At 37.0% G+C, this 25,159-nt stretch overlaps 2 protein-coding genes across 2 annotated transcripts in view; both read left to right on the forward strand.

Moving 5' to 3' along the window:
- The window catches only part of LOC130612225 (uncharacterized), a 64,771-nt gene continuing 39,612 nt past the window's right edge, over positions 1-25,159 (forward strand). Inside the window, exon 1 of the mRNA XM_057433525.1 lies at positions 1-1,267. Within this exon, the coding sequence (XP_057289508.1) occupies positions 587-1,216 (630 nt within the window). The 5' untranslated portion in view covers positions 1-586 and the 3' untranslated portion in view covers positions 1,217-1,267. The remainder of the gene's footprint in view (positions 1,268-25,159) is intronic.
- On the forward strand, positions 7,308-13,511 carry LOC130612830 (uncharacterized). Its single transcript, XM_057434178.1, has one exon. It carries the CDS (start codon positions 7,323-7,325, stop codon positions 13,509-13,511), a length of 6,189 nt encoding a protein of 2,062 aa, XP_057290161.1. The 5' UTR covers positions 7,308-7,322.

Consider the following 25,159-nt stretch of genomic DNA (forward strand, 5'->3'; position numbering starts at 1 on the left):
AGTGCCACGTAAAGTTATTTGGTGGGCTATGAGAAAATTAGGTGTGAATGAGTGGCTAGTTACGATGGTTCAGTCTATGTACAGCAATGCTAGAAGTCGTGTCAGGATTAACGATTCACTTAGTGATGAATTTAGTGTAAATGTTGGTGTACATCAGGGTTCTGTACTTAGTCCTTTGTTGTTTATTCTAGTCTTAGAAGCGCTGTCGATGGAGTTTAGAACAGGTTGTCCATGGGAGTTATTGTATGCAGATGATTTGGTTCTCATAGCAGAGTCGATGGAAGAATTAGTTGAAAAGTTTGAGAAGTGGAAGAAAGGACTAGAAGAGAAAGGGCCAAAGGTAAACACAGCAAAGTCTAAAGACATGATAAGTAGCATTGCAGCCAAGTGTGACCTTGTAGTTGGAAAGTGGTCTTGTGGAGTTTGCAGGAAAAGGGTTGGTAGTAACTCAATTTTTTGTTAGACTTGCAAGCATTGGGTACAAAAGAAGTGCAGTAGTATTAGTGGAAGGTTAAGAGCTGGCATACAGTTTGTATGCAAGCGTTGCAAAGGTGAGATTATAGAGAATGAAGTATTTCCAGCTTTAATGAGGTACAACAGTGGCTCGTTAGAGATAGTTAAGAACTTCTGTTACTTAGGTGATATGTTGGGCAGTGAAGGGGGTGTTGGAAGAAGTGTTACTTGCAGGATAGGTTCTGCTTGGAAAAAGTTTAGAGAGTTACTTCCTTTATTGACTAGCAGAGTCCTGTCAATTGAGGTAAAAGGTAGGTTGTATGAGGCATGTGTAAGAAGTGTTATGTTGTACAGTAGTGAGACATGGGCAGTGAAGCAGGAAGATCTTGACCGTTTAGAAAGGAATGATATGAGAATGGTTAGATGGATGTGTAATGCCAGTCTGAGAGACAGAAAGAGTTCAAATGAGCTAAGAAGCAGGCTAAGTCTCCGTAGAATTAAAGATGTTATCCAGATAAGAAGATTGAATTGGGTGGGGCACTTGGAAAGAATGGAGGAGGATAATTGGGTAAGAAAGTGTAGAGACTTCATAGTTCCTGCGGCAAAGCCCACAGGCAGACCGAGAAAGACTTGGCAGGAGGTTATAAGGACAGACTTGATAGAGAGCAAGTTGAGTTTAGATCTAACACAGTCTAGATCAGATTGGAAGAGGGTCATTAATATACCCCATACAACCCATGCTAGCATGGAAAACGGACGTTAAGCCGAGAATGATGATGATGATGATTTTCGAGCATTGTTTGGGTCAATGCAGGTTTTTTAGGGCGAATACTTGAATTTTTGCTTCCCCTTGATGGTTCTGGATGTTCATTTTTTAGGTCATTTTATTTGACCATGTTTGCGTTAGCTAGCTAGCCACTAATATTTTGTGTTCTACAAAATTATTAGGAGGAAATTCTTTTTTGACCTAAATAAAAATTCTTTTATGACCTAAATAAATAAACAGTATGTTCATTTTTTAGGTCATTTTATTTGACCATGTTTGCATTAGCTAGCTGCCAACTACAGGCAAGCACTGCAATCATGGAAAGTTGAAATAAGCTGTCACTGTTATTAGCAGTGTAATTTTTCCCACCCTAGCAATTCAGATTTTCTGATAGTAAGAAAATTATGCCCGGGTCTCGTTCCTATTTTTTATATATAAGAACCGGTGAAATGTAAACTAAGCTGTTCTTATTTTCAAAGCCTTTTTAGCCAAATTGGTTCTTATTTTGTTCTTAATATTAAGAACATGTCTTCAGAATTTACCTGTTTCGTGTTTATTCATGATTTTTTTCCTATCAAGTTTCTCCAAAATTAATGTGTTTATATATATGTGAAAAATGTTGATAATGGAACTCTATAATTATGTTCACGAAAAATTGAACGAGAGAAAAAGAACAGTCACAAGCAATCATTAACTTGACAGTGAAGAGCAAGAGAACTTATGTCCTTGGTTTTTCTTAAAGGTTATCTTTTGGAAAATGAAGTTAATTTCATATGAAAGAGCTTAAAAGATGTCTAGAAATTTTCTTGATTGGTTCTTTAGAATTTGGACTAAGAAGATTTACTAATTATGCATGTCATGAACTAGCTCTGCAAGGGTGTTATATTTAACATTTTTGACAGGCTGTATGTAGTTAGAAATGTTTTCTGGCTGTTCACTTTGACATTTTAAACATTTTACATAAATTTCAATATTAAGTTACCATAATTATGCTCAATAGAAAAATACATGTTTTAGAACTAGTTCATGTCATAATTTCGCATAATCAGCCCAACTTTTTTAGACAAATATCTCAAAAAAGAAAGATTTTTCAAAAAAATGAAAGATTTCTAGAGAACTTTCAAAGAATTTAACTTGATTTTTGCGTGATGTAACCATTAATTTTATAAACAATGATTCCAGCCTGAATCCGTTCTTGTTTTTTTATTTTGTTACAAATCTAAGGGTCACAAGTTTTTTATAAAACTTTTGTAAAGCTGTTACAATCCCTTTTTTTAGCCCTTATAAATCACATCACCTGTATATAGCTTTTCCAACTTCTGTTTGCCTTCATTTTAAACTCTCTTTTTTAGGTTCTGAAAACATGGAAATTTTATATTTCTTGTTTCTTGCACACATTATTGTGGTTGTTCAGCCCGTCGTTTTGAATGTCACCTCCCATGAATTGCTTCATGATTTGCTATCTAAATTTGGAACAAACCCTACAGATTGGAGATATCGCCAACCAGTACCATTGGGAGAAAATAACGAATATCAAGTGTTACTAAACTTATACTTTAACCCCTCGGTCCAAACTTATTTGTTTTATTAGAAAAAAAATACCCTAGCTTTATGTGCAAAAATATCAGTCCTATTTCTTTACGCTGATTTTATATGATTTTTTTTCTATCGAAATTTTGAGAATCTCAATAATTCTCTTGGTATACCTCGCGTGTAGCAAACGTGCTCCACAATTTCGCTTCGCTCGCAAAGCTAAATTGCTTCGCAAAAAGAACTTTTAGAAAGTGTTTATTCTCGGACATTTTTGTTGTCTGGGGATATTTATCCCTTGGTTGGTAAAAGTCTTCATCGGAATTCAGGTATATATAGCTACATTCCATCTGAGGCGAGGTGTGAAGATAAAGGAATTATTACCTAAGGTGAGAAGTATGTTTTTTACTCTCCAACTCACCTTGCATGTATTTAAGGGTTTTCAGTATATTCGCTACGAAAAGGTAGTTGTGGGAGAGCTTTTTACAACAGACTATCCAGAACAAATACAAAAAGATTTAGCTAATTAGCTATAGCTAGCCAGCTGGCTAATTGTTTTTGTAATATGAGCTTTGAACAGAATTTTCAGCATTGTGGAGGAGTTCTTTCTCAATTAATATTTGTGTTGGTATTAGATGCAAGAACTTGACATCTGGATAAGTAAGGTTGGTGAAGAAAATAAACAACTCTTCGAAGGGCTATTAGAAAACAAAGTTTGTTGAGTGAAAGGTCATGGTAAAATGTATTATCAGCTCAGCATCGTTGGTATTGGTAGGTGATAATTCTCTTGTTGATATTTTGAGAACCTTGACATCCATAGAACTTTTCTTGCATCCTTCTTTTTATTCCAAGCATCCTTGTTTTCAATTGCTTTTAAAAACCAAAAGGCAAATATTTTTATATCTGAAAAAAGTTTATTCAGATTTTCCCTTTCCCATATTGTTTGTGATATGAGTCTTTCTCCTGAGGAGGCAGGTAAAACCGAAGCAATCAACATCTGTACCCCCAGACGTGGCTTCCTTTTCTATCAATACTTGCCTTGTCAACAGTAATAAAGAGAAAAATTGATACGTTTTACCCACAGTTCGGCTTGTTACGGTTTCGAACTCTCTTTACACAGTGTATATTGCCACGCCCATCTATTTTACCTGATGGAGATCAGTTAAAAATTTTATTTTGTTATGAAGGTATTGGTGTAGACTTCAAGCCTTGTTCCAGGTTGCAACCTTCTTAAGAGAAAGTCGCATTTTCCTATTTCAGCATGCAAAAAAGCAGAAAATTGCCCTTCTTAATTCTTCTTAAAGTTCAAACGAAACTTGAGTTTAGCCCTATGAGTAAACAAATATATCTGAATAAATACATGGGTTGAGGTGTGTTTGTATCATATCACGTGTATGTACATTTCATCTTCATTATCCTGATCTTTCCATATTCTTATTGTTTTTGTTATGATTGTGTTTTATTTTGCTGTCCATGGCTGGTGTGATCACCTAGTCATGCTGATGAAGCCTGATATTGGCAGAAACAGCAAGAGTTTATAAATATTGAAATATATTCACAATTGTCTCACTTTATTGTAGTTAATCCCTGTTAATTTTAGTGCCTTTATCTATCTTAAATAAGACGTGTAGGACGGAGAGTTGATTGTTACAAAAAATGTTCTTGGAGATTTTCTTATAGCTTACCGTTTCTTTTCGTCAATTTTATTAATAACTAGATAAATCGGTAGACAATTTTCGGCGATTTTTGTACCCGCAAAGCTTAAATTAGTGAAAGATTCTGACCCCACCTGGGAGGGGGGGCTTACAGCGCCCCCAGGACCCCCAGCTGCTAAATTCAAGACTTTGTCCAAATATTGCTGCGCAGCAGCAATATTTTGACTAAGTCTAAAAAAAAGGCTGGATCCGCCCCTGGTCATGACTATTGATTGATTTCAGTATTTTTATTGCTTTTTTCCGATTTGTTTGATTTTAAGTGGAAATCCACCTTAACGGAAATGGTTTTTATATTCTTATGTGGTTAAGTTTTTCTGTGATTGGTTAATGTGCACGAAATATACTACGGAAAAACGAGTGTAAGTTGCACCTATTTTTCAATGCCATACTCTAGAAAGGTTACACTTCATAATTTGCTGAATATCGAGCAAAATGACAATTTGTAGAGAAATTCATTCCAAAATTTTTTACTCAAAACATTATTATTATAAATAACGAACGTTCGCGGTAATGGGAAACAAAGGTCAATTTTTTTTTTTTTACTTTTTTCACTTAAAATGAGGTATGATGTGACATGACAGACATGTTTTTATTATTTATTTTTACTCTAATGTTGACTAGAAGCAATTTAAAGTTTCAATGGTTATGATGTCATAGTTGATTTAGGCTATACTCATAGTTAGTATGTAGGTCAGATTAAACAAAATTCATTAATTGCTATGGTTCTGAAGCAACAACACGAAAGCAAACAACAACAATGACAGATAATGTTAGAAGTATATTTCTCTTGTTTCATGTCATAACTACACTTGAGTTTGGGAAAAGGGGGGAATGTCAGGTTTGGTATCAGGGGGGCCCAAACCAGATGCGTGTGTTTCCATCCTTACCCTTAGTAAGACGTATCTCGTGGAAACGTCTGCGTATCTCGTGGAAACGCTAACTCAGCAACTCGCTTGGAAATTGCCTACATCTCCGCGACTCACTTGGAAATCGCCTACACCTCAGCAACTCGCTTGGAAATTGCCTCTACCTGCTATGGCGTATCTCGTGGAAACGCACCTCATTTGTTAGGAAAACAAACGCATCTTCATCCCATTTGGCTGACGAAGGAAGCCCGACATCCCAAATTTACCCCAAACTGGATTTTTTAAAGGAGACTATTTTGCGATCCATCATGTTATTATCTAACTTTCAAAATCTGATAATACACAACTTTAAATTGACAAATAATAACTACAATTGCTGTCAATAATACAAAATCAATGAATAAGAATTGTACTTTAATTTAGAGTTATAGCAGTTGTTACTGCGCGTTGTTGTTCGGTTCACATAAAAAGACAGAATTTTGTAAGATTCAACAGTTTCTTTCCAATAATAAAGTACAAATCCTCAAAATCCTGTCTTTTTATGTGAACCGAACAACAACGCGCAGTAACATAGTAGTAAACTGTTCTCGCTGTTCACAACGCTAAGCAACTGTTTTACACAGAAATACAACTCTTTTTATACACAAAAGTGACACTAAAACATAACAATTACTGCACAGCTACGATACGCACGACTAACACACACAATGACATTAGCGCACCACTTGCTGTAGTAGTGGTTCGAGAAAATTTATACGTGGTACAGGACGTGATAAGAAGAATTTACTCTCGACAAAAAGATGATCATCAAAGAAAGCAGAAAAATATTTCGGTGAGCAAATACAACAATTTTCTTTTAGTTTATCCGAAACAGAAGTCAGCGACTAAAACATCCTTCGTTTTTTATTTCACGCCTGGTCACCAAACCCCTGACGTCACCTTATCTCCGTCATATCCCCATTTCGACGTGCTGCAATCTTGGTATTCCCGTCGTCCTGTGCTGTAGTGAGACAATTTGTCTGTCTCGTGTTCTCCAACCAACGTTCATTTGGTTCTGATTGGTTCAAGCTGCTGTAGTCTTGGTGACGTTATCTCCGTTGTATCCCCATTTCGACGTGCTGCAATCTTGGTATTCCCGTCGTTCTGTGCTGTAGTGAGGCAATTTGTTTGTCTCGTGTTCTCCAACCAACGTTCATTTGGTTCTGCTTGGTTCAAGCTGCTGTAGTCTTGGTGACGTTATCTCCGTCATATCCACATTTCGACGTGCTGCAATCTTGTTATTCCCGTCGTCCTGTGCTGTAGTGAGGCAATTTGTCTGTCTCGTGTTCTCCAACCAACGTTCATTTGGTTCTGCTTGGTTCAAGCTGCTGTAGTCTTGGTGACGTTTTCTCCGTCATATCCACATTTCGACGTGCTGCAATCTTGGTATTCCCGTCGTCCTGTGCTGTAGTGAGACAATTTGTCTGTCTCGTGTTCTCCAACCAACGTTCATTTGGTTCTGATTGGTTCAAGCTGCTGTAGTCTTGGTGACGTTATCTCCGTTGTATCCCTATTTCGACGTGCTGCAATCTTGGTATTCCCGTCGTTCTGTGCTGTAGTGAGGCAATTTGTTTGTCTCATGTTCTCTAACCAACGTTCATTTGGTTCTGCTTGGTTCAAGCTGCTGTAGTCTTGGTGACGTTATCTCCGTCAAATCCACATTTCGACGTGCTGCAATCTTGTTATTCCCGTCGTCCTGTGCTGTAGTGAGGCAATTTGTTTGTCTCGTGTTCTTCAACAAACGTTCATTTGGTTCTGCTTGGCTCAAGCTGTTGTAGTCTTGGTGATGTTATCTCCGTCATATCCACATTTCGACGTGCTGCAATCTTGTTATTCCCGTCGTTCTGTGCTGTAGTGAGGCAATTTGTTTGTCTCGTGTTCTTTAACCAACGTTCATTTGGTTCTGCTTGGTTCAAGCTGCTGTAGTCTTGGTGACGTTATCTCCGTCATATCATGTCATATTCAGATACTCTCCCACTTGCTCGGACCAAGAAAATGACTAGCAAGGGAAAGGAATATATATTTTCCTTGAAGGAATCATTCAAGCGAAAGGTGCTCCTTGAGATTGATCGACTGATTGCAGAAATGGATATTGCCTTATCGGATGAAAATTATGCCTTCATCTTTAACAACGTGGACATCCTTGGCGTAAAACTGTCTGAATTTAAAGCTTACAGCCATGAATGTATGGCATTAGCGAATTCAGAAGAACTGAAGGAAGATTTAAATGCAGAATTGACTAGACTTGAGGATAGGGTTCGACTCTTTCAGCATCATTGTAATGATTGGCTAAAAAGAAATGAATGGGCGTGGAACCAGTATGAAAAATCAAAGCTTCATGCTGACGAAAACACAAATGCTCTGTTGAGAGATGACGCTCTTGGATTCACAACTCCTAAATCATCAAAGTTCTCCGTTGTTGATCGGGCAACTACCAGCCTAAAAGCTGATGTTATTATTCACCCGAAGTCAGTTGGAAAGTCGCATAGATCGCACAGATCGCCCTCGACACGTTCGAAAGAGACAAGATCTTCAGGTCGTTCGCAAGTATCTTCCTTGCGTAGTCGTGCTGCGGATCAAAAGGCTGAGTTAGCGCAACTGAAGACAAAGGCGTCATTTTTAGAAGCAAAACTGGAAGCTGAAGCAAGCATGAAAAGATTGGAGCTTAAAGAGCAGGTTGCTTTGGCAGAAGCAAAACTCAGCATATATGAAGAAGCCAAGGACAAAGATGAAAAAAGTCATTTCTCAAGACCATTGGACACGGATGATGAACAAATCCGCTCATATGCGAAGTGCCAATCTTGGGTGAATAATGGTTGTATAGGTGTCATTGGCTCCGGTTATGAAGGCGCTAGAAGTCATCCAAAGTTGGTAAAGAAAATTCCCAAATTTCTTCCTGATGTGCCACAAAACACCGCGCAACCGCAAGTGGTCGATAATTCAGTTGATGTTAACAATGACTGGAACATTAACAATGAGCAGGAATCTCTAAACCCATTTGGAAATAACACAGAAAGGGTGTTATGCGAATTACTGCTACAGCAAAGTGCACCAGACATCAAAATTGACCCATTTGATGGAAATGTGCTTGACTTCCAATACTTCATGACCACATTTGAAGCAGTTGTTGAGACCAAGATCAAAAGTAATAAAGGTCGATTGACTCGCCTGATCAATTACACAACTGGTGAGCCAAAAGAATTGATCAAAAGCTGTATATATGATACATCAGAACATTGCTACTCAAGAGCAAAGGATCTTCTGAAGAAAACCTACGGTGATCAATTCAGAATTGCAAATGCCTACAGAAAGGAGCTCAGAGAATGGCCCACTCTCCGTGCTGGTGATTCTGAAGCGTTCAGAAAGTTCTATACGTTCCTCATAAAATGCTACGGTGGTTTGGAGAGACAAATAAAAAGCGAACTAAACTCTCCAGAAGTCCTCAGACAACTTCAATCAAAGCTCCCACAAGCCTTGCAACAAAGATGGAATCGGACGGTTCTCAACGTCCGTCGGAAAAAACATCACGAAGCGGAGCTGAGGGATTTTGTTGACTTCATGGAGCAAGAGACAACGCTTGAAAATGATCCCCTCTACTCTAGAGAAGCCATCAGTGAATTGAAGAATAAAAAGGATAATGACGTGAAAAACAAGAAAGATCCACCCAAACTTAAAACAAACCTGACGGGCGTCACCAGAGATTGTCTCTACTGTTCGAACAAACATAAATTGGAAGATTGTCGAAAAATAATGAAAATAGACGTAGAGGAAAGAAACAAATTTGTTTGGGAGAAGAAGCTTTGTTTCGCGTGTTTGGAACCAATTACCAGCAATCACCAAGCAAGAAATTGCGAAAACAAATTGTCTTGCAAGACGTGCAAAAAGAGGCACCCAACCATTTTGCATGGTTTCATCCGACCAAAGAGGACCAACAAGAACGACAAGGAAAATAATGATAAAAAGGAAGATGAGGAGCCTGAAATCTCAAATGCATTTGCAAGAACGAAGAAATCTGTTTGTTGCAAGACAGATAACAGCGTAGAAATCATCAGCATGTCTGTAGTGCCTGTGGTGTTGTCGCATCCAAAGTCTGCTGAGTCAATCACCACCTATGCTATGTTGGATAATTGCAGTCAGGGTACGTTCATAACCGATGAAATCGTTCATCGCTTGAATTTAACCGGTATTTCGTCGACGATCGTCGTGAAGACTCTCACAAGCGAGAGTCGTGAAGATTCTTGTCTAATAACCGGTTTGATGGTAGAGCCCATTACACGAGATTTCAAAGTAACAATACAGAGTTGTTACAGTAGAAGACATCTTCCAATAGATCCCATGGAAATACCTACTCCCGAGAAAGTTGCTGAATGGCCTCATTTGCGACATATAAAGCATTCCTTTCACAAATACGATCCTGGAATACCGATTGGTTTGCTTATTGGAGCCAATTGCCCACAAGCGCTAGAACCGATAAAGGTAATTCCATCCGATGGAAATGGACCATATGGGTTAAAAACAAGGTTGGGATGGAGTCTTGTCGGACCTGTGCTTCGTCGCAAAGGGGAGAAGCAGAAAATTCGATGCAACAGAGTTGCTGTGAAAGATTTCTCCACTGACAAAGTTGCTGCACTTCACCTAATTCAACAAGATGAATTACGGGATGTAACAATTGAGGGGATGCTGAAAAGAATGTACGATGCTGATTTTTCAGAAATGAACGCATTCAAGAATATTAAAAGTGATTACGTATCCATTCACGACCAAAAATTTTTATCACTAATGGAAAAGGAAGTAAAATTTGTAAATGGAAAATATCAACTCCCGCTGCCTTTAATAAACCAACTTCCATTTCCAAATAATAAATGTCAGGCCTTGGCAAGGCTGAAATGGATCAAAAAGAAGCTTGAAAGTAATTCGATCTTCAAAGAGGATTACCTCACGTTCATGAACAACCTGACAACCCAAGGTTTCGCGGAGATGGTTCCAAAGCAGGAAGTTGAAGGGGAACCTGGTCATGTGTGGTATATTCCCCACCATGGAGTTTATCATCCGCGTAAGCCTGGGAAGATCAGAGTAGTATTTGATTGTACTGCTACATACAAAGGCGTCTCCCTGAACGGACGACTCATGCAAGGCCCAGATATGACAAATCTGCTAGTTGGAATTCTGTGTAGATTCCGGTTGGAACCAGTAGCGTTTATGGCGGATATCGAGTCCATGTTCTATCAGGTTAAGGTGCCGCCGAATCAACGGGATTATTTGCGATACCTTTGGTGGCCTGATGGGGATACCTCTAAAGATTTGGTAGATCATCGCATGACTGTCCATATATTCGGTGGAAATTCCTCCCCAAGTTGTTCCAACTATGCCCTGAAAAGAAGTGGAACAGACAACGAAAGTGAATTTGGTGAGGAGGCTGTGAAAGTTATTATGAAGGATTTTTATGTCGACGATCTTTTGAAATCCGTGAAAAGTATCGAAGAAGCCATCAAAATCATCAAATCAACGATACAAATTTGCAGCAAAGGTGGCTTCCGCCTCACAAAGTTCATATCAAATAGCAGAGAGGTTATCAATTCCATTCCTACTGAAGAACGCGCAAAGAACATAAAGTCCCTGGACTTGAAAAACGAATCGCTGCCGATCGAAAGGGCCCTCGGTGTTCATTGGTCGATAGAGGACGACAAACTAGGTTTTCGCATAACTATCCAAGACAAACCTCTGTCGAAGAGAGGGGTGTTGGCTACCATAAGCTCAATTTATGACCCGCTTGGATTAGCAGCGCCGTTCTTGTTAAAGGGTAGAAAAATTATGCAAAATCTTTGCAAAGAAAAAACATCATGGGACGAAAAGATCTCTGAACCTCTTCGAAGCGCTTGGGAAAGATGGCGATTAGATATCGTCCTTCTTGAAAAACTGGAAGTTAACCGATGCGTCAAGCCACTTCATTTCAAAGAGATCGAGTCAACGTCCCTCCATCATTTTTCAGACGCATCCAATGAAGGTTACGGAACTGCTACGTATCTTCGCATCAGAGATGTAGAAGGAAACGTCAACTGCTGCTTACTCCTTGGAAAATCGAGAGTAGCTCCAATAAAGATGGTTTCAATACCAAGGTTGGAGTTGACAGCAGCAACTGTGGCCGTAAAGGTCGGAGTAATGTTGAAGCAAGAAATGCCTGTCGTAGACTACGAATGTTATTGGACAGACAGCAACGTAGTACTGGGTTATATTAATAACGAATCAAGACGTTTTCATATTTTTGTGGCAAATAGAATTCAACAAATTCAAGAAAATACTTCGTTGGATCAATGGAATCACGTTCCTTCCCATGAAAACCCAGCCGATGATGCCTCGAGAGGCATAAGTTTGAAACATGTAGAGAAGAGTAGTAGATGGTTCAAGGGACCTCAGTTTCTCTGGGAGGAAAGGGAAGCATGGCCAGCTGCCTACGATCCAGCGAAAAACAGTGTCACTGATGATCCCGAATTTAAACGTAGCGTTTCAGTATTTGTTTCAGCAACTGATTCTGGAATCTTATGTACATTTGAGAGAAGAATTTCCAGGCTACAGAAATGCATACGGGTCATGGCCTTGGTCGGTCGATTTATCGACATTCTGAAGATGAAAATAAAAGCCCCAAGTCATGGGATGACAAGAAGAAGCCAGAAGGCGAGTCCCCCAGTGCTGTGCGTTGAAGATCTTCAACGAGCCGAAAAATGTTTAATAAAATTAGTACAACAACAACACTTTGCCTCTGAAATTAAAGCTCTTGCTTCAAAGGAATGGAGACAAGATCGACGAAACGACAAAATTAAGAAGTCTGCTTTGAAAGAATGCAGCAAATTATACAAATTGAGTCCTTTCATTGACGATGATGGAATTCTCAGAGTTGGTGGAAGATTGTGCAACATGGATGAAGCGTATCAATTCAAATATCCTGCTATTCTTCCCAAAGAAAGTTGGTTTTCCGAACTTGTGCTCCGATGGTGCCACGAAAACACTCACCATTCGGGGAGAGGAATAACATTGCAAGAAATTCGGCAACGTGGATATTGGATCATACACATCAACTCAGCGGTACGACAGTTGATTCATCATTGTGTACGATGTAGAATATTGAGGGGAAGAGCTGGCCAGCAAGTCATGGCAGATTTACCCAAAGATCGAGTAGACGCATGCCCGCCTTTCACATACTGCGCAGTGGATCTCTTTGGGCCATTGGTCATAAAACCATATCGAAAGTTTGTAAAAAGATATGGCTGCCTCTTTACCTGTTTGGCGAGCAGAGCCGTCCATATTGAAGTTGTCAACACCTTGGAAACTGACTCCTTCATTCTAGCTTTGCGACGGTTTGTTGCTAGAAGAGGAAACATTCGAACGATGAGAAGCGACAACGGCACTAACTTTGTCGGCACCGAGACCGAGTTCATAAAGGCATTAAAACAAATGGACAATGCGAGAGTTAAACAATTCCTTCAAAGTGTTGGTTGTGATTGGATTCTCTGGAAGAGGAATACACCTGCTGCTTCGCACATGGGTGGAGTATGGGAGCGCCAGATTCGATCTGTGCGCGCAATATTAAAAGATCTTTTCAATCATAATGGCTCGCGTTTGAGTGAAGAATCGCTGCACACTATTTTAACAGAAGCAGAAAGTATCGTTAACTCTAGACCTTTATGCGTCGAAGCAATCAGCGATGCAAACAGTGCAACACCAATTTCACCACTTGCTCTTCTAACGATGAAATCAAAGGTAGTTTTACCGCCTCCTGGTAATTTTGAAGAAGCGTCGTTATATTGCAGGAAACAGTGGAAAAGAGCTCAGTATGTGTTGGATATGTTCTGGAGACGATGGAAATGCGAATATCTGTGTTCACTACAGACGCGAACAAAGTGGAATAAAAAAGAAAGAAATTTTGCTGCTGGTGATATAGTGATGGTGCAAAATGAGGATTGTGAAAGAGGACGGTGGCCACTGGCAAGAGTGGTGGCTGTAAAAACGAGTGCAGATGGAAAGGTTCGGAGTTGTAGCGTGAAGCTTGGTAGCCGTGCTGGTACAATATTGGATCGACCAATCACGAAATTGATACAATTGTTAGAATATCGAATCCCCGACGAGGAGCCACAATTTTCAAGATGAACTTGAGGGGAGCCAGATGAAATGGCCCCTATGGGATTTCGTTTAGAGAAAATTATAGTTTGTGTGTTTGAGTTGTCCCTTGTGGTGCGCTAATGTCATTGTGTGTGTTAGTCGTGCGTATCGTAGCTGTGCAGTAATTGTTATGTTTTAGTGTCACTTTTGTGTATAAAAAGAGTTGTATTTCTGTGTAAAACAGTTGCTTAGCGTTGTGAACAGCGAGAACAGTTTACTACGGATTTTGAGGATTTGTACTTTATTATTGGAAAGAAACTGTTGAATCTTACAAAATTCTGTCTTTTTATGTGAACCGAACAACAACGCGCAGTAACAGCAGTAATAGCACTATCAATTGTTTGTGGCAAGAATAAACTGAGGATAATTTGGCGGAATCGGGTGAGGATGCTAGGCTGAAGAGAAGATATTGTCTCAAGCTCACGTGCGTGTTCCCAATAAATTCGCTCTTCTCCACTACATCCGGAGCTCTTCTCCTAGTAGTGTTCGCTCTTCTCCACTACATCCGGAGCTCTTCTCCTAGTAGTGTTTTCTAGCTTAACTAATCTCTCAATCACATCCGGAGCTCCTCTCCTGTGATTCCATTTCCTCTATCATACCTCACAAGAACCTACTCTTTTATTAACCTCTTGGTGCACCACCTCTGACTGTCAGCGCCGCATCCCTCTGCTGTTATTTCCCCAGTCATCTGTCCTGCTCGCGTGGTGCACCGTCGTTCATCTCCTCGCACCTGTACTTAATTCACCATACTCTTCCAGGGGTACACGCACATCTCTACAGCCCAGCACCCCCAATTCCCCAAATGAAAATTCATTATCTATGAGGCAATATTTTTGACGAGAACTACGAAGAGATAATTCAACATGTCATAACAGGCTTAACAAATAGACAAAAAGAAATTAACAAAAAGAAACTACATGCAAGTGCCTATAAATTAGCCTTTTACAATTCGGGTAATAAAATCCCCATTTGATAAAACGAACAATGGGCCAGCCTTAGCCCTTTCCTAAATGGAGCTGTTTTGGATGCCTTGATGTTTAATGTAAATAGCAGTTCTGAAAATAGAAGCCTGACCTTATTTATTAATCACTCTAGGGCAAATGTATAATGGCTAATATGGAAGATTTCTTCATAAAAAACATCAGAAACTTTTTTCATGTGGATTACTTTTACATTAACAAAATTAAAAATTTGAAGATAAACTTTTGGGATTTTGTCATTCATTAGTTTTCAAATTTCTCCCTGGAAATTTTTAAGGTTTAAAACCCATGTCCCACAGTAACTTTTTCATCCTTATCCTAATGTTAATACATAATCTATGCAACAGCTTTGCAGTAAAATTAAAACACAAGTTTTAACGAATAGCGGCGATAGAAATGCTTTTTTAGATCGTATTTTAAAGTTTAAAATCGAAAAGAGGCAAGCGGCATTTAATAGTTGTGAACAATGCTTCTCGAATGTTTCTTAGATTAAACGCGCTGGAATTTTTTTAAGTAATTAAATCAACAATACATTCCCGCGCAATGCATTATAAAACTTCGCGAAAGATTTTTATTATTTGCTCCGATATTTCTTCACGAGCGCATTGTTTTTTAACACGCAAATATAAACTCGCAAAACGCTCAAGGGATTTAATTATAACAAAAGACAAACGACTGCCGTCCTCCACGCAAAGGTGTGATATTAGCGTGTACGCGGTAGATTACATTCAGACTGTACTGTACTTAATCACTCTATAATGACACTTATTTAAATGCCTAATATAAAGGGAATACATAAAATCGGAAGCATAACCGTATTTATATGCCCAACCATTCTAAATTAAGGGCACCGACAATAAAAGCAATTCCAGATTTCCAAATTGCACAAAAGATATAGCCTGATCGAACAATTTTGGGTAGCATTCAAAATACAGCTATGTGAAATGTTTATAAAATTGATCCTAAAGACTGGAAACATATTGCAAAAAAAAAAAATTAAAAAAAATCCAACTTAAAGTGAGGTAGGATCGCCTAAGTAAAAATTGCCAATGAGAAGATCATGTGGATCTAAACTAGTAATCGGTTGAAAGCAACGCATAATTTTTTTATTGGCGTTTAAAAAGGTTCCTTGCGCCCAGGAGTCGAGTTAAAATTCATCTAAACTACTCAGGAGTGTTTCACGAGGCTCAACTCTCTGGTTTCACGGTAGTTTAACTACATTTTGCCGCTTTTTGCCGATTGTTGCGCGATTCCTTGTTTTCTGCCGTAAAATAGTCGACTTCGGCAGCAGCCGTAGTGTGGACTTTTGACCCTCTTGGAAACAAACAAATAATTTTACGCCAAGAAGAATCGCGCCGAAGTGTGGACTTTTGGACTCTTGTAAAACAAAGAATATGTGACGTCAAGAAGAATCCCGCCGAAGTTGTCGAAATTTACAGTAAAGAAAGATTGAAATTAATTTACTCTACCTATTGTTATTGCCTCCCGGTAGCCGGTCGGTTGGATAGGGTAGGATTCAACATGTCTAAAGGCTAAGAAAGTTTTGTATTGACTTGCAGCAAGTAAATGGAAGGCTTGAATATATGATTGCGGAATGAAATTGAGCAATGTTTCTAAAAAGAGGCATGACTGGAAAACATTTATTCTCTGTGTTGCCTGGGATTGCAGAAGAAAGCAGTTTGGCAAAATAAACAGACTTTTTTGAGTTAACAAAATTATAGCATTAACTTTATAATGACAACGTTTTCAGGTACATCTGTTTACTTTTAATTCCATTGATTCTTGAGCTTTCTATTGCTGTGCTAGCAAGTTTGAGCATGAAACCGTTTCAAGTTTCACTTTCAACAACTCTAAAAAGGCCTGTCTCAAACTCAAAGTTCTTGTGTTGTCTTGGGGTACCCACAAGACATTTGATAACAATACAATAAATCGAATAGCTGCATAACAACTTGTATGTTTGCTTTGTAGATTCAAAGCTCCTGGCAATAAACACTTTTTAAACGATTTCTTAAAATGCCACAAGGCCACAGACGAGAACACTAGTCGTGACTAGTTTTGGGAGAATGACTTCGACAAGACTTGATGATGATTGGTTTAAAAGCTCTAATCTTATATCGAGATAATTCCTGGGAACGATGTTAATTATAAAAATTAGGAAAAAAGCATGGTTTTAATTAATGGGTGAAATGACGAAAGTTTTTCACATTTCACTAAAGAAGTTATGCTGACAGGCATAGAAAATGTTTGTGGTTCTACCAACATAACCAAAATGACTTAGCATACATATACAACGCTATCATGATGGACACAAAATGTGTAAATGTAGTTAACGATATCTGTTTTTAAATGATTTGTTTTGTTAAAAATTTCAAGTATATAGTTAATGTTTATCGCATAACAGCTAGGTATTTCCAAGTTTGATTCAACATTTTAGAGTCTTAGCCAATAAGGGCTACATATTTTTGACTGAATGTTGTGCTAAATCAGTGGTCATTCACTTGTTGTGGTAGGTTGTGTTGTTTTTAATTAGCTATTGCTGCGTAAAAACCAAATTTTATATAGCGGCCTCTACTTGTGCAAAACCATGATATAATTTTGCTATTTTTATTTTATTTATCTGTTGTTGTTTATGGTGTACTATGATCTAATAATACAAATAAAGCCTATTTACAATGCAGTTTGTGTTGTTGTTGTTGCTTATTTCTCTATCTTTCTCCTTTTCCATGTGATTAAATGTTTCAAATAGATTAAATATCAAAATTTTTATTAGTAATAGATACCGTTTTGCTTGTCTTTTACAGAATATAGTTTCTCCAAATTCATAGCCTGAATATTGCCCCCAAAGCAATTATATTCACCAATAACTTACGAAAACAAGCCTGCAAATATTATTCTGGATGTGGAAAAAAGAAGTTTTTCTGGCTAGCTAAGTATAGTCTATTATAAGATTAAAAAGGGAAAACACGGGGCCAAATTTTCACGCAGATACAATTTACTATATACAGGTTAGAGCAGGATCGTATCATGATCGTCTATCGCGGTGAATGAACATAAACAACACTATAAATAACATAACGAGTTATCATAATGGCAACCTGGCTACAAGGTTGGCATTACTTGTATAAAAGCCATAATGGCTCTAGGGTGGTTAAAAAGTGACAGTTTCTGGGCTCCTAACATAATATAATATATAAAATGAAACAAACCGACCTGGCTACATGCAATATCTGTCCTGAAGAAATATCCGAAGGCCCCTCCTGATACCAGAGGCACACGATCCAAAATCTGCTAGAGTCACCGGCCGTCATTGGACGCGCTGCCATTATAGTAATTGAAGCCAAAAGATGGAGTTGACGATATTAGTAGGTTGCAGTGATAGATGATGATGATGGAAAACCAAACTCCCCTATGCATTTCTAAAGCATGCCGTGCACTCTTCTATTTCTGTATGTTTATGCTATTCCAAAGCTGTATATCTTCGCGCGGCTTGTAAAATTTTATGCAAGGAAAAGTGTTATGTGACCAAACCAAACTATTAGCAAAATGTGATGATGGAAACTAGTTGACTTTAGCTGCTCCCATTTTATAGGTAGGCAAGGCAATCTTAGGGGCCTGGATCTACAACAGTATTGGTTAGTTACCTTGAGGGCCCCTAGTGTTCATGCCTTGTGACCACCCTTTTCACTAGTCTACCATTCTAGATTTGGAATAACATTGAGTTTCTAAAGTATATCCTTCAATGATGCTAGTAGCCATCTTTGTTGACACTTGAATACTGAATGCAATCAAAGCCAAGCCTCTCAACAAGGTATAAGTACTTACTTCAGGAACCGCAATTAACATGTGGTGAACTGTTGGTCCACCACCATGTAAACCTAACAGATTATTGGAAACTTTGATATCTTACCCTGAGGCATATTTATACATAATAAATTGCTAACATACATGTAACAGTAGAAACCTCTGTTCTCCTATAAAGAGCTTTTGAGACTCCTATAGTGAGATTTTTTAGTTCACAAAGAAACACATTAAAAGAGACCTACGTTTATCAAGATCTATGTTTAGATTCAGGATCTTTTTCAGACCATTCGCGTTTTTCTTCTCCCTTTTTATTAACTTATTTTTAGGGGATTACCGTAACATAGCCCATCATCAACCCCGCGCACACGATCCCCGAAATGTAAAGGAATGTCAAGAACCGTAAAAATTTAATATTTGGATTGAAACATTTAATAACTTATGAAATATTTATAGCCATTTTTTGCTAAGGGCCGGCTTTCTTTTAGGGCTCATTTTGAGAGCGCGCTACAATGAAATTGATTACCCTTAGTAAATAATTAACGTATAGCGTCAGAAAAATTTTACACAAACAGAAAAACCTTTTCAAAATTTGTTATTGTTAACCTGACATATCCAACTTCAAGAAATAACCAGGAAGGAGATCTGGAAATAAAAAAGAAAAGTTGTTTTTTCTAAAAATACTAAATTAGAGTTTTTAACTCCAAATTTAAGTTTTTAATTTTAATACCTTTTTTAATTGCGATAGCGCGATGTTTTGGTTTCGGCTCAGCCCTACGGCATTCAAAAGTCACATTAATAAAGTTATTTTAAGATAACAAGTGCTATCTTAAGATAACTCTATTAATGTGATTTCGGAATGCGTGTATATTCACATAAATGTCTTGATTGTAAGATAACTCGAGTTATTTTAAGATAACATAAATGTGATAATTCTATCTTTTCTAATGCGCATATGTGTAAATGAACTTTGCTTAGGGTGCGGATACGTAAAGTAGCTCACCAAATAACAGCCTACATGAATTTCCGGCCGTATTGACATTTATTTTGATACGTCATTTGTATTGTCCTTGTGGTGTCGCGTATGTGCTCTGCTGTAGAGTTCGCTCTGCGGTGAAGAACAAGATGCATTTTGTTAGTTTTGTGTTGTGATGTATTGTCCCGTGTTAATTATGTAAAGAGAATAATTGTAATTTTGGTACTATTTTTAGTTAAATTTTCTGCACATCTTGCACATCTTTTTTTCTGCGCATTCAGTCTTCACCATGTCGAACATACATTTTTGTAATAAATTCGCTGTTGAGTGAAATTTTTCTTTCATACATCACAGGAGTTGTACTGTATCTCAGCATCTGTTTTAGTTGTTTTCTCCCACATGTAGTTGGCTTGGCTTACGCCACTATATATCTAGTAAGTGTTTATTTCTTATTATATTTTATGTCATCTTACATGTGTAATTTGTTGCTTAAATTTCGTCTTGTAATTTTGTCGTTTAGCGAGTAAAAATAGTTAACTCAGTTGAAATCGTGTAAGCACCTACACTAGTCGATAAGGCCCGCAGAAAAATCTACTTAGTAAATACACACAAAAAAATTTTCCCCGTGTTTCCCCGTCGCCTTTATTGAGTAGAGCTTAAAACGCTGCTGAAAATAAATGTATACAGTATTCTCTTCAATTAGCGGACACTTTGTCCATGCACTGTCCGTTTTCTGGTCAAATTAGAGATAAGCATTTAATTTTAAAATATCTATTTTAAACACTTTAAAACTTTACAGGAAATGTCTGCTTTTACAGTCTCAATCTTCTTCGCAAACCAGTCAATCAATTTTTCTTGTCCATAAAACTTATACACAACTGGTATTTCCAGACCATATCCACCTCCACGATTAACTTTCTTTCCACAAACCTAAGCTGTAATCGAAGTGTTCGAGACTTTCAAGAACATGAAAAATATTTTTGATATGTTTTGTGGCATGTGTACAACAATGCTTTCGTTTTGTAAAGAATCAGTTCTTATTATTGCTATTGCATTTCCGTCCACTTCGTTAGATGGCTCATGCCTGAATTGTAACAGCTCCCTGTAATAGTACTCATTCCAATCCTTTTCGATGAGTATGGGTATGTTGACCTCAATGTCTATGTTAAGGTTTGAGCGTTAAATGCAGTTAAACCCTGCCATTCATCTCATTGAGTGATTAGTGCAGATATACGTTATACTAAAACTCTGTTGAGTTGTTATAGAAAGAAGTTTTCTGCTAGTGCGATTCAAATAAAATTGAGTTATTTATAAGACATTGAATGCCAGTTGGATCACTTAAACCGTCACACATCATGGCGGAGTGCTTTATTGAGATGTACTGTACCCCCTACCTGAATATATATTTTAAAGTCTCACAAGTAGCGGTAAAAAAAGCACGAAATAACTACACCATATTAAAACCTTTTCCAGCAGGATTAGCCACCAAACATTTTCTGTTTTGCAAAACGTTGTCACGATGGCTCAAGACACATAAAAACTAGTCCGTTAACTATAAACCCAACATACATTTTAAAAATCAGGGAACATTTTTTTGTTTTTTTTAAGAAAAAATACAGAATTTATGTCAATATTTCTTTGTGTATCAAAGCTACATTGGCCAAACATGCGTTTCCTACTGATCACAGTGTTTGTATTCCGTGAATTATGTTTAGCATGGGTAAAATTCATGGTATTGTTGTTTAAAAAAATTGTCAAATTAAGTCCCTTTTGAGATATTTGAACTAAGTCTGTCTACAAAAAACAGTTATTCACATTAATTAATCAGCTCAAAAAATATTTGCAAACTAATTACAGACGATGTGGCATCCACAAAAAAAATAGTCCACATGGAATTTAATTCATGTGAAACATAATTCAGTGGTTCTATATTGTTATCCATTAACATCTTAGCTTTAACTGATTAACTGTACAGAGTCAAGCATAGTATTCCAATATTCCCGCATATACTTAATGAAAATCATACTATATATCACAAAACCTTGTTAAAATTTAATTGAAATGGAGTTCTCTAATAGTCTGGATGTAATACAATTTTCTCAATGAATGTGTAGTCTACGAAGTCTGTTATTTCTATTTGTCTTTTTGTGACCATGTCAACAGAATTGAAAACATTGTTTGGATTTTTATAAAGCAATAAGGAAAAAAGAATCAACAAGCATTGCAGTTAGTGAGTGACATACATCGCTACTTTTTGGCCACAATGGACCAGTGTCAGTGTTGCAAGTGTTTGATTGTGCGTCAAAACCAATACATATGTGTTCAGGCTGAAAATATAATCAACAAGTCACCAAGCCCAAAAAATACCGTCAATTAAGAAACTTTATGAAATTCCTGAAACTTGTACTTGAAAAGAGCAATTGGCTTTTAAAAATTGATTCTGGACCTATTTGTATTCAAGAAAACGGCACACAGTTATAACCTATGGTATAAAGCCAATAGCACTAGTGGAACAAATACTCCACATATATCTTTTTCTTTTTGATTCAGCCTAAAAAACAGCAAAAATGCAATGTGTACCAACTAGGATTTTTCTATATAAAAATTTTTTTTCAATTAAGAACAACGAGTTTCCATTCATTACTATCTGCATGCATAAATAGATGGGTTTTTTTATTTATATATTTCCAGCATTAAAAAATAATTATTTGAGGAAACTTCTTAAATGTTTCCATTCATTACTATTTGCATATATATAAATGTTTTTATATTTCTTATTTTTGCAACGTTAAAAATAATTATTTGAGGAAATTTCTTAAATGTTTGTTAAACTTTCACACAACTGTTTAAAAAGTTATGCAGACTTTTACTTTGGACTAAAACGTTCTTTTACTTTATATTTTTATTGTACATGAAGCAGAGACCAGTGTCCTTCTAGGGTTATTAAGAAATATTTACGTTATATTTAGGTTGAATCTTGGCATTCATTTTTTTGCTTCGCTAAATTGTATTTTTAGTAATATAGAACAGACAGCCAATTACTGATATGAAAAATCGTAAGAATAATATCAAACGAAGATCCATACAATGTGAATGTAAGTCCTTGCTTTTTTATTGCTTTAGACTCCTCAAATAGAAATATGTGAACACATCTTTTTAGAGTACTATTAGACCTCTATGTATTGTCTGCAAATTCCGGAGAATTGCTTCAATATTTTATTGTTTTGTGTTTTGTTTTTTAGTGAAGAAACTGATTACATTACAACGAACGAGTGAATGATCAGTGAAAAACAATCTAAGAAATGTATGGATGCTGAGTCGTTTACAACACATGTAAAAAAGTGAGCCAAATATAATTTTTTTAAAAAAATCTGCCGAATTTATGGATACTGTGTCGTTGATAGCAAGCACAAACTGTGTATTTGCTTTCCCCTCTTTCCCCTTTAGCGAATGTGTGCATGAGAGTTCTGTAACCATGGAACCAATATACGTCTTATGTGCCTTTAACAGAACACTGTGTGGTGAAAATCAATATAAGAATTGCGTCAATGCTGTGGCGGTTTCACGCGCTGTTAGTAAAAGTATGGATGCTGTTTCTAACAAAACATTATAATCAATGCAAAATGTTATTTTTACATTTGTTAATGCTCGGGAACTGCAATCTTTCTAAAAAGAGTATGAATGTCATGTCAAGCAAAAAAGGTGTACTAAGCTATGTTGTGGAAATCATTGCAGCAAATATAAGGTCGTGTTCCCATAAGTTCTTAAAAAGATGATGGATTTAGTGCAGCTCTGTCGGTAGAGCGTTTGAATCATCTCCTCTACTTGAGATTAAAAGTTCAATGTCCCCCCATTGTCTAGTTAGTTTGTCATTTCATAAAGATTTTTGTAGCAATGGGAGCTAAACACTGGAAACCTGGTCCATCCTGAAATCCATTGAGCACAGACCACATTAAATATAAATCACCATCAGTGGTTTGAGGAAGAATTGTAAGAGAATTTACATACTGGATGGTTCTTTTGTTATGAAAGTTTTTTTGCAGTAACTTTAATGACTAGGGTGTCTTTTTATGCCACTACCTGTACACATGTCAGAGCTTAAAAGTACTGCCAAACTCTTTTTCCATGTATTGGAATAAAATGTAAGTGTTGATCATGTTGTTGTTATTTGTTTCTTTACAATACATATTATGACTGCTATGTGACATATATATCTCTGTTTGTTTTTACTTTTCCTAAAATTCATAGTTTCCAAATTAATTGTATTCATTTCCAAAGTTTTTTCGTGTAACATTTCTGTGATCTAATAGCAAGATTCTTACAGATTAATTGTTTTTTAGTGAAGAAACTGATTATTGAAATCCACTAGCTGTTACTGTTTTGCCAATTTATATAACAAAAAATTGCGGCAAGCTCAACTGACATCCAGTATAACTTCACAATAAAAATAAATACGAGAAGTTTGATTGATGATGACATTTTTTTATTTTATTTTAACGGATATTTCGTCTTGTTACTACAAGACAATTATCAACGTAAATTGTTACAATTATCTCAAAAGTTTTTTAAATTTAATTTTCAACAACTACGCAATACACAGAGGACGTATAAAACAATACTTAACGAAACATATAACACATAACGGCATACCCAAAGGTATATAAACTATATACCGTTGGTGAGGGTAACGTCCACAGCGCGGTGCACAAATGCACTCCTCCCCTTGTTGACTATAAATAATATTTATCTTAAAACAATTTTAATGGAACAGATAATCCCTGTACATTAAGCGTGGGACTGTTATCACAAATATACATGGCCTCAGCTATTTTTTTCTTTTTAAAAGTGGTGAACATTATCTATCAAAATACTGAAGTTCTTTTGTTCACCAAGTTGGTAATTCTCAATGACTGAATGTTTTAGGATGTGAGAGTTCTTATCGCGTTTTTGGTGGTCTATCTTTCATTAAGCCTCCTGGCTGTTTCACCAATGTATGTAGCATCGCACTATTCCACCGGACAAGTATATTTGTACACAACACCATGTTGTGTTCATCCTTGGTTCTATTTAACAGAAAATAGCAAACATAACATTTGACATTGATCAGCAATGCGTGGCTTGACATTGGCTGATAGAAACTGTTTAAAAGTGTTAGACGCATTACTAAGCAGTTACCATTATTTTCTAATTCGCTTTTCTTAAACGAAATTAACCTTATTTATTTTCCCGTAGCCAGACTTGACAGAATAAAAACCATGAAAGGTGTTATTGGAGATTCATTGGTGTCTTCATCAGAAACAGTGTCGGCATTTTGAATGTTGAAATTTCGCTGTGTGTTATTAATTACATTAGATACAACTGCTTCGGGATAAGTTTTTTATAAACACATTTTTTAAGTGATTTAGTTCGTATTTCAGATCTTGTGATTAAGAGCATATATTAAACGCTCTCAGCACCAACGATTTAACCGTTTCAACTTTCCATGGGCGTGATGCAGATGAATTCTAGTGCTTTTATATGTCAGTGTTCGTGTCTTTTCGATAAATGGATGTGTTTTTACATCAAGAAAGGCTATGTAGTTATCGTTTTTAACTTCATATGTTCACTGGATATTCGAATGGTAACTATTAAGTGTGATCAGCACATTGTTTATCTGGTTTTCATTAACAGTGTCATCTACATATTTCTTCCAAAATTTTACTGAATTTTCTAATTTTGGGACTATTTCATTCTCCAACTCAACCATGAAGATATGCTAGGACTGGTCCTAGAGGCGAGCCCATTGCTACACCATCTACCTGAATATAAGTTGGTTGTTAAAACTGAAATGTACATGTTTTGTACATGAGATTAATAGATGTTTCATTTCCTCTCGCTTAATT

This window comes from Hydractinia symbiolongicarpus, chromosome 10 (assembly GCF_029227915.1).
Source record: "Hydractinia symbiolongicarpus strain clone_291-10 chromosome 10, HSymV2.1, whole genome shotgun sequence".
In the NCBI taxonomy this organism is placed as follows: Eukaryota; Metazoa; Cnidaria; class Hydrozoa; order Anthoathecata; family Hydractiniidae; genus Hydractinia; species Hydractinia symbiolongicarpus.

Excerpts from the sequence above, each read along its gene's own strand:
- LOC130612830 (XM_057434178.1), top strand. The coding sequence starts at position 7,323 with ATGTCATATTCAGATACTCTCCCACTTGCTCGGACCAAGAAAATGACT.